Raw genomic sequence first — 13,185 nt, forward strand, 5'->3', positions numbered from 1 at the left:
CTATGTTACATTTGCTATACAATTGGAAGTTTTCGTTATCATTGTCATGGTGATTTAATTAGCATTCTTTTAATGCTTACCATAATCATATTTTTTGCATTGATTTTTCGTTCCCAAAATCACACTAATGTGCAACACAAAACCAAAGTACTGCAGGTGCTGGAAATCTGAAATGGCAAACGCAAAAATAGAAATGCTTTGAATACTCGAGTCAGACATCATTTCTGAAGAGAGAAAATGAGTTAATGGTTCAGGTTGATGGTTTTTAATCAGTTCTATTATGGTCACTGTATGCAACATGTACCCTTCCTTTGAACTTGTCTAATTCAGAACTATTACTTGTCATTTAATCTATCAAGACCTGATCCTAGTTGGTTCTAAAACATTGTTTCTAGATATCTTTAGCAGTTTCAAGACGATGAATGGCTTCAATTGTTTCAACAAGTGCTGAAGTATCAAGTCTGCTTGTGGTCTCATCCAATTCTGGAAAACTCCCAATTTATAAAATGTGTTGTAATAGATAAAGCAGTTAGCTGATATTTTTCTTTAAAGGTCAAGATTTTTGAAGTATTGTAGGAGGTATGTTATGGACCTACTTTAATGTTGTAAAATAACTGTTAGGGCATTGCATGTTTGAGTAGCAATAGAATGTGGAGTGAGATGGATTTAGCACCTGGGATCATTTGGATAAATGTTCTTGAATTGAAGAAGATGGGAAGGTAATAATTTTTTTTGAAATGAGGTTGATTGAAGAAAAAAGAGACATGAGCTTTTATGAATTTTCTGGAACATCAGTTCCCAGAAATTCTGTAATGTGAATTTCCTGTTAGAGAAGCAGCAGATGTAAGTGAAGTCGAGTGGAGGAGGTACCACTGGCAAAAGCCTCAAACTTAAAACTGCGCTTATTTTATGAAGTTTCGTAATTAATCAAAGGCAAGTGTAATAAATAAGGAAGTTGAAGTATTATGAAAGAAGTCAGATAGTTGAGGTAGTGTTACAAAAATAGATTTATAGTAAGCATTCAAGAAGCTGTTAAATTGTGTTTTTTCTTTTGGATAATTGTTGCAATCTATTGACATATTAAAATAAATTCTTGTAAATACCAATCTTGTTAAGGAAAAGTAATGGCAATGTATTTTCAGTCTACTGCTTGGTGATGTAGAGGAAATTACATTATTAATTCCTTTCAGTGGAGCTAACATATCTTCAATATAATCTCACAGATAAAAGTGGGATAGTAATTATGGCCCTTTATTAAATCTGTAATAGTAGGTTTTCTGATGAGCTAGTTTCTGTTACCATGGAAGTAAATCATGGTTTTACGCTTTTGCTGTGCATGGGTATAACAATGGAGTTCAAGGCAGCTCAAGTTGTGTTTAACATTCACTGTGCTGCTTTTTAAGGAAGTGACTGGAGAAAAAATGATTCTTTGTCTCCAGGATGGTTCTGTTTGGATAGTTAGAAGTCCTGTGATAGAGATAGGCACTGTCATTGTGATCTATACTTTTTATTATTGACATAACAGGTTAGAACAGGGCACATGGTAGCAGGAGCAGATTTTTCTCATTTGACCAGAACATAAAGTTATTTGAGCTTGTTTTTTCTTAAATATGATCCAGAAAACTGTTGAGTGAATGTAAGTTTCACATCTTTTGCGAATGTTGATACCAAATATTTTGTCTATTTTCAGATGAACCTGTAACATTGCATGATGCTAGATGGCTAAATTATGACCTTAGGCAACTCTTACCTTAGCATTCTGAATAATTTGGATACTGCACATTACATCATCAAGGAATTATGCCAATTATTAATGTATTTATTACATACAGTTCTGATGAAAGGCCACAAAGCCAGAAATATAAACCCTACTTTTGTCTCTCTATAGATGCTTTCTGACCTTTGGAGTAGCTATATCATTTTCAGTTTTTATGTTGAAACATTGCACATGATATTTTTTCAGTATGTTTCCATAAAGTGTTGAAAATAATTTTTTCTCTTGTCAGATGCTTGTAACGACACCTGAAAAGTGGGATGTGGTAACGCGAAAAAGTGTTGGAGATGTTGCATTGTCTCAGATTGTCAGACTGTTGATTTTGGATGAGGTTCACTTATTACATGAAGATAGAGGACCAGTTCTGGAAAGCTTGGTGGCACGGACACTTCGACAGGTAAAATATTTGATTTGGTAGTTTTTCTGCACACACCTGTACAATAGTTACTGTATGTGTAAACACAATACCACAATAAATGATACACTGTACCTCTCAGAATAACAAAGATGCAGGACCTGTATATGCAGACATAACTGATTTTTTTGTGGCGTAATCATTTTTATATTCAAATTTGTCTCTTGTGCTGTTTGGCGAAAGGTTTGGATGTAACTACCTAATATTAGTATGAAATATTAACAAGACATGAGAGACAGTGGATGCTGGAATCTAGAGCCAAAAGAAACTGCTAGGGAGAGTCAATGTTTTGGGTCAAGATCTTGTATCAGGACTGAGAGTGTAGGGGGTGATAGTCAGCATAAAGAGGTCGGAGGAAGGGATGAAGTGTGGGGTGGTAGGCAATAGGTGGAACCGGGTGAGAAGGGAGATGACAGAAATGGAGGAAATGTGAGTGAGAGTGCCATCTGATCTGTTTGAGTAGGTGGTGGAAGCAGAGTCCCTGATGACATTTAAGAAGTGTCTAGATGAATTGATTGGACATAGAAGGCTATGGTCCAATTGCTAGAAGATGGGATTAATGCAGATGGCTGCCCCCTGGTCAGCATGGACCTGGTGAGCCAAATGCTTCTTTCCATGCTCATGACTCTGACTCATTTGCAAAACCTCAACAAATGAAACACCTTACCTCCCAGTCCAAGTGAGTCCACTCCAGGTCTTCCAAGTCTGTTCACTGGCAGTCACTTACCTTCCAGTCCAGGTAAATCCGCTCCAGGTCTTCAAAGTCTAGCAAAGAGAAGTTACTTACCATGCAGTCCAGGGAATCCACTCTAGGTCTTACAGGTCTGATCTTAAACAATCACTTACCTGGTGGCTCCACTTCAGGACCGAAGAGTCGCTGCCACATATCTCGGAAGCGTGGCAAAGAGGGCTGGGCTGCAGGCGAGGCTGAAACAATGTGGATACAAGACCCCTCTCCCCAGCATACTACTGGCTAATGTCCAGTCCATTGAGAACAAAGTTGATGAACTAAGGCAAGACTGACTTACCAAAGAGAACTGAGGACTGTTGTGTGCTATGTCTCACCGAAACGTGGGGTTACACCTGCTTCACCTGACTGTGCTATTCAACCTGAGGGCTTCTCAATTCATCGAATGGACCGTACAGCATCTCTGGCAAAGTTAAAGGCGGAGGGGTCTGCTTCTTAATAACTTGTGGTGCTCTGACGTGATGGTCCTAGCGAGCTCCTGCTCACCCAGCCTGGAATGTCTAACAGTGAAGTGTCGACCATTCTATCTGAAGTTCACTTCAGCTATCCTGATGGCAGTCTACATCCCACCACGGACGGATATGGAGCCTGCACTCAATGAGCTATACTCCATGGTCAACAACCTTGAGACAGGATACCCTGAGGCCCTCTTCATTATCGCAGGCAACTTCAACCAGGCCAACAGCAAGAGTGTGTTATCAAAATACTACCAGCACACCTCCTGCTCCACCAGGGGCGCTAACACCCTTGACCACTGCTATACAACCATCAAAGATGCCTTCTGAGCCACCCTCGCCTTCACTTTGGGAAATCAGACCACCAGTCTGTGCTCCTTCTCCCTGCACACAAACAGAACCTGAAACGGGAGGATCCGGTACAGAGAGTCGTGCAGTGCTGGTCTGAGGAAACAGATGGGCTCCTACGTGACTGCTTTGAGACAGTGGACTGGTGCATGTTCAAAGACTCAGCTGCCAGCCTAGATGAATATGCCACCACCATCACAGACTTTATCAGCAAGTGTGTTGAGGACTGTGTACCAAAGAGGACAATACGGGTGTTCCCAAACAGGAAGTCATGGATGAACTAGGAGATCACTCCCTACTGAAGTCGAGGACTGCTGCACACAAATCTGGTGATCCTGATCTGTACAATAAATCGAGATATGACCTTCGGAAAGATATCAGGAATGCTAAGAGGCAATACCGACTCAAAATAGAGTCTGAAACCAGCCGTCAGTTATGGCAGGGCTTACATTGCCATAACAGGCTACAAGACGAAGTCGGGCTGCATAGCTAACAACAGCGCATCCCTTCCTGATGAGCTTAACACATTCTAGGCGTGTTTTGAACAGAAGGGAAGAGGATTGTCACCACCCACCCTGATAGCCTCCAATGCAACTGAACCCATGGTTACCATTGAGGACGTAAGATCAGTCTTCCAGAGATGTGAACACGAGGAAAGCATCTGGCCCAGATGGTGTCCCTGGCTGTGTGCTCAGATCTTGTGCTGATCAGCTGGTGGAAGTATTTGCAGACATATTTAACCTCCTCCGGTTTCAATCTCAGGTTCCCACCTGTTTTAAGAAGACCACTATCATCCTGGTGCCGAAGAAAAGCAAGGTAACATGCCTCAATGACTACCGACCAGTGGCTCTGACATCCACCATCATGAAGTGCTTTGAGAGGCTGGTCATGGCACGCATCAACTCCAGCTTCCCAGACAATCTCGATTTACTGCAATCCGCCTATCGCCAAAGCCGGTCTACAGCGGACGCCATCTCCCTGGCTCTACACTCAGCTCTGGAGCATCAGGGACAGTAAGGCACCTACGTTAGACTATTGTTATTGACTACAGCTCTGCCTTCAATACTATAATCCCAAGCAAACTTGTCACCAAACTCTGAGACCTAGGATTCAACACCTCCCCCTGTAACTGGATCCTTGACTTTCTAACCAACAGACCACAATCAGTGAGGATAGGCAGCAATACCTCCGGCACTATTATTCTCAACACTGGTGCTCCACAAGGCTGCGTCCTCAGCCCTCTACTCCCAATACACTCACGACTGTGTGGACAGATTCTGCTCTAACTCAACCTACAAGTTTGCAGATGACACCACCATTGTTGGCCGTATTTCAAACAAGGATGAGTTGGAGTACAGGAAGGAGATAGAGAGCTTAGTGGCATGGTGTCATGACAACAACCTTTCCCTCAATGTCAACAAAACAAAAGAGCTGGTTATTGACTTCAGGAAAGGAGGTGGTGTACATGCACTTGTCTACATCAATGGTGCTGAAGTCGAGAGGGTCAAGAGTTTCAAGTTCCTAGGAGTGAACATCACCAATAGCCTGTCTTGGTCAAATGACATACAGTAGATGCCATGGTCAAGAAAGCTCACCAGCGCCTCTACTTCCTCAGGAGGCTAAAGAAATTTGGTTTGTCCCCTTTGACACTCAGCAACTTTTATCGATGCATCATAGAAAGCATCCTATCTGGTTGCATCACGCTTGGTATGGAAACTGCTCTGCGCAGGACTGCAAGAAACGGCAGAGAGTTGTGGACACAGCCTAGCGTGTCACAGAAACCATCCTCCCCTCCTTGGACTCTGTCTTTACCTCTTGCTGCCTTGGCGAGGCAGCCAGCATAATCAAAGACCCCACCCACCCGGGTCATTCTCTCTTCTCTCCTCTTCCATCAGGTAGAAGATACAGGAGCCTGAGGGCACGTACCACCAGACTTAAGGACAGCTTCTACCTCACTGTGATAAGGCTGTTGAATGGTTCCCTTATACGATGAGATGGACTCTGACCTCATGATCTACCTTGTTGTGACCTTGCACCTTATTGCACTGCACTTTCTCTATAGCTGTGACACTTTACTCTGTACTGTTATTGTTTTTACCCATACTACATCAATGCACTCTGTACTAACTCAATGTAACTGTACTGTGTAATGAATTGACCCGTACGATCGGTATGCAAGACAAGTTTTTCACTGTAACTCGGTACAAGTGACAATAATAAACCAATACCAAACACTTTCAAGACCAAGGCAATATTCAGGCATGGGCTCATGTGGCAAGCAACATATAAAGGTGCCATTTCCAGAAAGAGAAAATCCAACCACCTACTCTTGACATTGTACAGCATTACAATTAGGCTCCCCACCATCAGTATTCCTGGGCTTCACCACTGACCAGCAACTCAGCTGGCTCAGCCACATAATAGTGTGGCCACAAGAGCAAAAACTGAGGCCTTGTATCCTGTGGCAGGTGACTCATCTGACATTTCAAGGCTGTTCCACCAACGACTAGTCGTGAATGAGGACTGTTTGATGGAATACCCTCTTGCCTGGATGACACCATCCAGGACACAACAGCCAATTTGATTGACACCCCATCAATCATCATAACTTCCACAACTGGCACATAGTGGCAGCAATATGTACCAGCTATATATCTAAAAGAAAACACTGCAGTTATACATCCAGGCTTCTTTGACAGCATATCCCAAATCCTGAGATGCCACCACCAAGAAGGGCAAGGGCAGCAGGTGCACAGCATCACCATTATCTGCAGGTTTCCCTCCAAGTTGTGCACTATCTTAACTTTGAAATACAGCATTTTGGGTGTACCTTGACCAGAAGACTCCCTCACCTTACTGTGTGACTCCATCACCACCACCTTCTCAAGTGCAGTTGGGGATGGGCAATAAATGATGGCCTTTCTGGTGACCCCCAGATTCCATAAATAAATAAATAAGTCATCAGTGGCAGTAGTTGTGACGCAATCACTATTTCTGACGGATTTTAACCTGCACATGATCTCTTTATCATGATATAGCTATTTTTACTGTTTAATAATTATTAACTTATTTTAAAGGAATGTAAAAAGAACAATTCTTGAATGCAATTTAAAATTCCCAGTTATGCACATCATATTTGACACAACAGCTATATACACAGGAGTTTTTACTTTCCAGCCCTTTGAACATCAATAAAAATAAAATGTTCAAATGGATGAACTGGAAGGTGAGAGTTATGTGCCTTGCTAAATTCAGTGAATTGTAAAATATTGAGAACTTAATAATCCTGAAAAGAGAGTGAATTCTGCAATTGTTACCAGCTTGGCTATTCTATAAAAGAAAGGCAAACAGAACCATTGCCACCAACAACTCAAAAAAATCTTTGTCATGAATGTTACATTCAACCTCTTCTTGCCTTTTACTCTTTAGATGTCTGCCTTTCTCTGTGCTGTTTAGTTGTTGACTACCTTGCAGTTGTCCTCTCTGTCTCTCCCTTTTTATTTCTCTCTTTGCATGCCTCTCTGTATGTCTACCCCTCTTCTTCAAACATCTATCTTTCTTTGTTCTTTGCATTCTCTCTCTGTTCTTATTTCCCTCTTTTTCTGTCCTTTCTCTCTGTCCCTTCCACTTCCTTCACTCTGCCACCAGCTCCTGCCTACTCTTCCAGTTACTCTCTCTTGGTCACTTTGTATGTGTCTTTCTCTCCCCTCGCAAGCATGAATGCACACAGATACATGCAGACAGGTGCACAAAAACTTTGTCACCCCCACCTCTCATTAAATCACACTTTCTTTCTCTCTTTAAATAGGTTTCATTGTTAAATTAACATAACTAATTAAACTAATCTCTAGTTCATTAATTTATAAATACCCATTGTTCAGAGGTATTAAGTCACATTACTTTTACACTGCTAAATCCTCATTATGCTATAAACAACTTGGAGATCCTGTCTCTCATTCCTTCTTCTTTGACATTTTAATTAGATTAATACACTTTGAACATATGGAGTAGGAATATGCCAGTTTGCCCTTTGAGCCTATTCTTCCATTCGTTCAAATCATGGCTGATTTACTTCGATGCTATTTTCCTGCACTATCTCCATTTCCCTCAATTCCTGTAGTATCCAGGAATCTATTTATCTTTGTTTTGAGTGAATTCAATGACTGAGCCTCCAAGGTCCTAATTTCCAAAGATTTACTTCACAACAATAATTTGAAAAGTTTAAATTTGAGGCAAGGACAGGCAAGACTGTTGCTGAAGTTTGTAAAGTATTGCCTTGCAGTACAGAAGGGATCTGAGAGGCTCTAAAATGCAGGCCCCAAGTGATGGGATAGAGGAAAGTGCAGAAAAAAGGCTAAACTCTTGCAGATCTGGGAGAATATAATGCAAGCTCAACAGCCACTGAAGACTGTCACAATGCAGGAGGACTTGAAGTGCTTGTAACCTAGTAGCTTGATCAGAAGTTGATTTCCAGCAGTGAGAAGATATTTTAGGAGAACAATAAAATGCAACAAGCTTCAGCTAGAGAAATGATGTATTGAAATAGTGGTGAAAGGAACAGTAATCTCTTTTACTGTAGGCCTTGAACAAGAAAAAAGCAAAAGGATTTGCTTGTCCTTTCTTAAAACCTGTAAATAATTGTCTTAGGCACTCAGAACCAAAGCAACTAATTGAAAACTCATATTTGAGCCAACACTGTACTAATTAGCAAATTGATTCGTGCATCTTGAGAGACAGTACAAATTAAATGTACAGTGTAAATTGAGAATAATTTGAGCAATAAACAAATCCCCTCTAAACTTCCCTTTCATATAAGATCTACTTATTTAAGGAAATGTGAAATTCTTTAAACTTATTTGAACTTTTGAAACGAATATTAACACTTCCCTGACATTTCTCTGGACCTAATCTTTTTAAAGCTGCCTTTTGTACTCTTATTTAAAGTGGTCTGGTCCATCCACCCCACCCCTTCCCTCCCAGTTTATGTTTTGTTCTGCTCATTGAAATTAATTCATTTTTGGTAAAGGTTACATCTTCTGGTTTTTCTTGTGATTGACAGTAATTAGCAAGTTTTCTAATCAGCCTTGGTGAAGGTCAGTTGTAATGTGAGCAATGCTCTCTCCTGTGGCAGGTGACATTTCCACTGTACGTGTTTAATCTCAGCTGATCAAAGCCTTAGTTGTTGAATCCGTGTAGGTACTATTGTGAATTTGCAGACACAAACCCATAAGCTAAGCTTTCTTGAAATTTATTTAACCTATGATCCTTAACAGATGTCAAGTCCTGCTCATTGTCTCTCAACTTGATTTTATGCTGAGCATATTCACATGTTTAATGATGGTAAAACAACACAATCCATTGGTTTTTTTTGGAGAAGCTGCACAATGTTCATTCATCTTGACCCACTGCATTATTGTAGATATTATATTGATTAACCAGATAGGCATTTAAAATAGTGGCAAAATGAATGCAAGTGTATTACTATGAATCTGGGAGGAGAGGTGGTGCTGGGAAACAGCACCCTACCTTCTGAATTTATGTAAGGATTTTAAATTAAACTTGCTGCATGCAGTTAGGTCTGATAAAACAACTTAAGTACTCCTTCAATGAGATATATGGTCCTGCAATGCCACTCAGTCTTTCTGGTCCAGGAAGGTAGAAATTGAAGCAATTGCTACAGGTAATATATTATTGTTAGAGATTACTTAAAATACAGTTTTTTTCCTAACTTTTTAATATTAGACCCAAGGTTCACAATGATCTCAGACGTCCTGTTGACTTTGCATACTTTTAGCAGCTTGCACTTCCAACAACTTACACTCCCATTTTAGGGCTACATGGGGAGTGAGAAAATAATTAATAGATACCATATTCTCAATGCAAAAAGCTGTGGTTTATTTGCTGTAGTTTATTTTTGCAGTATGCTGCTTTAAAAGATTCATTCTTCCGCTAATTGTTGCTTTTTTTTTTCTGGTGTATTCTACTGTGGTTACTCAGAGACACAAGTAATTGCTTCTGTTCCTTTGAAGACCTGCTTTCTCTTAGACAAGCTGAGCTCCATCATTAATATAATGATAAATGATATTTCATTGCACGTTATGTCTCATATAGTAGTGTGCTATGTTTTAAGTGTATCTTGCAACTGTGCAGAATCAAATAGTTAGCTCCTCGTACCATAAATCATCATGGATAATATGCAGTCAGCATTACCATAACTGCCAATTGCTGATAAATACAAATGGTTCATACTGAATAATAAGAATTAGACTCACAACACAGTTAAAAGCTGATTCCTTGAATGTGTGCCCCAGGTAGACAAGACTGCACCACTGGTGATAAGGATTCAATAAAAATTGCCCTCACAGAGAAATGCTGAGGGTAGCATAGAATAGAGAAAGAAGTTGATGTAGAAGCTGACAACTTCTATGTTAACAGGATATTAGGGAGAAAAATAGAGAGGAAAACCATTTATTTCTTTTGTCTTGTAGTCTGACTATCCCAAATAAATTTCCAAAGACTGGATTTGTAATTTTTTTTTAAGTAAAATCATTTATATAGGCAAGTGAGATGCCAAGTTTCACAAAGATAAAAATATAACATTTGAATTATTTTAGTACTGTTGGTTAAGAGAGATGTGTTGACCAGAGCACCAAGAAACTTCCCTGCGTTTCCTCAAAGAATGCCATGGGATTGCTTATGTCTACATGAACAAGCATGTGGAGCCTTAATTTGGCATCTAATCCAAAAGAGCATTTCTGATAAATTGCAGTCTCTGAACAGCAGCTTAAGTCTACAGTAGTGTTTGGATCATGAGCTACTGTCACAAAGTGAGAATTATGCCAACTGAATCAAGTTGATGTATCCATATTAAACTGAGCTACATTTCAGATTTTGGCATCATCCACGTGTATGTAAATCAATTGTAACAGTGATGGAATTATGTGGACAATGTAAAATCATTTAATCATAGGCATGGTCTTTTCTCTCCCAAGTGGCCTGAGCTTTAATCTACACCAGGTTAATATCCTTTGTTATCTGATGATCTCCAGATGTAACTTTGTGCGTAATTAAATTTGTTGACAAAACTTTGTGTACAAGACCTTCAGTAATGATCAAACTCTACACCAAATCACGTACTTTTTCATCTTTGCATGTATTTGCTGCTGCTTCTTCCGGAATGAATTATCTTCGATTTACCTACATAAGTCACCCATCATTAATTTGCCCATTTTCTTAATTGGCTTTGACCTTTTTGCATGCTAGGTATGCTTATCATCTGTAGAGGGAACTTGTCCAAGGTGGCCAGTAATCATGGCTGTGACCAATCGTAACTGAATTTCAAAAATTAACTAAGCATTTCTAAGAGAAGTTTTTTGTTGTTGAAATGTATAAATTAAGTCTTCTGTCTCTCATGTTTTTCATCTAACTTTACATCTTGGTATCAACAATAACATGTAGAACAATGAAGCAGAACTCTTGTACCAAATTTACAATCCAAACCATTTGTGAGGGTCAGAAAGGGGAAACACATTTTATTTTAATCATACATTATTATGTACTGATATTTAGTCACATTTTAAGACTCAGATGCTGGAAATCTTACAACTCCACAAATGCTGCAGATCTCACAGCTGCTTGTGGTATCCTCACTGATCAACTACTGCTTCCTCAATGCCCCACACCCTACTCCTCTATTACTTGTGCAAAAGCTAAGTTTTTTCCCAATCCTTTTGTCCCTAAGTTTCAGTTTGTGAAGAGGGCTTTGAATTTTAAAGTTTTATTAGGCTGTGTTATATTTTCTGCAAATACTATTACTGCTCTGATCACTTTTACAAATCACTTGAATTACTTTAAAATCATAAGTCATTTCTGCTTTGAAATCACTTAAGCTGCTATCAACTCACAGATCCCCAATTTAGCTATTAGTTGCTTTTTATTAATGTTCTTCAGATATTCTGGGCTTAACATACTTTCACCGGTCAAATGTCTAAATCAATGACAAAAAGAATGAAAAAAGGGGAGCTGATGGGTGTGTCTGAGAGAGAATGAGATGCAAGGTTATAGATGCAGCCCTGATTGTTGATACCTCTCAGTCTTTGTCCTTGTTATCCATAGCTGTAGATGCGCTAACTCACTGACCATTGAGGACTGTACTTCTGGTATATTTTGATTACAAGGCACATTATCCATTCCATGTTTTCAATGTTATATCCTCATGTAGGACTGTGTTGTTATTTCAGTGAAAAGTTCTGTCTTTAATTGATGCATGAGGCATACCTTCTTCATACTTAAAGTTAGGAATTGCTTTTTACCAAAACATAGGTTTGCATAATTTAAGTTCTTGTTTCTTAAGTGTCTGCAACTGTACTTTTCTCTGAAAAAATGTATTTCATCATTTATGCATTTATATCCAGTAGGTTAATCCTATCTCCTTTTCCACCTTTGTCAGTGACTTCAACGGCTGCCATGACCTTTATTTAAAAAAACATGTGAACTGCCCTCTGATTGGTGAGGAGAAAATGTTTTTATTTGATCAGGTCAGTCAAATGAAAACCCATTCTTTGAACAATCAAAATTGGAACACTGGAATCATTAGGACCTTATCAATCAGAGGCCAGCAGCAAACTTTATAGGACAAATGCAAACTTTACAAGATAGTGTGGTTGTTTGCTTATTGTCACGAACCAGCAACAAAAGAAACACACTGAGCATGATTCAGTGTTAAAAACTATTTTATTAATCACTACTTATGATAATATGTAAAATAGAAGTAAAAATGTTAGTATGTTAGAATTCAAAAATGTTAAACCTTGAACGTTAACCCCAAAAACTAAACTCTTCGCGCGTGTGTGTGTGTGTGTGTGTGTGTGTGTGTGTGTGTGTGGCAAAGTCCAAAACTCCCAGTTCAGGAATGGTTCTTAAAGTTCAGTTCCGCAAGCCATAAGGTGAAACATGAGCAAGGGCTTCTTCAACAACCACCGTTGTCAGAAGATAAGACGTAGATGTAGAAAAACAGAGAGAGAGTAAATACGAAATCCAAATGTTCCACGATGGAACCCAAACGACACTCCAGTGTTTACTCGGTAGTGACTTCCTCACCCCGAAAAGCATCCGAACCGTGGTCGTCCACACACAAATACCTGTTTCCTTCTACAGGTCAGCAACAAAGTGAACTCCACCAGATTACTTCCAACTTCCATACATGGATTTCAGTGGCAGACACAGTTATTGTTTCTCATCCATCGATAGAGAAAACTAGCAGGCTGGTGTCTCTCTCCCTTCTCTCTCTCTTCTCTTCTTCTGACTTCTTCAACAACGTCATTACGTCCTTTATCTTCTATTGACGTAAGCACGCCCCATACACACATACACACACTCTCTATCTTAAAGGGACATTCACTGAGTCTGTAACAATATTGAGCACAGGCAGACAGCACAAAAGGAC

The 13,185-nt window shown here is 39.6% G+C and overlaps 1 protein-coding gene across 1 annotated transcript in view; it reads left to right on the top strand.

The window, feature by feature from the left end:
• The window catches only part of ascc3 (activating signal cointegrator 1 complex subunit 3), a 343,029-nt gene that overhangs the window by 62,882 nt on the left and 266,962 nt on the right, over positions 1 to 13,185 (top strand). The window contains 1 exon segment of the mRNA XM_052024551.1: positions 2,007 to 2,171. Coding sequence (XP_051880511.1) covers positions 2,007 to 2,171 — 165 coding nt within the window.

Source organism: Pristis pectinata, chromosome 10 (assembly GCF_009764475.1).
Source record: "Pristis pectinata isolate sPriPec2 chromosome 10, sPriPec2.1.pri, whole genome shotgun sequence".
Lineage (NCBI taxonomy): Eukaryota > Metazoa > Chordata > Chondrichthyes > Rhinopristiformes > Pristidae > Pristis > Pristis pectinata.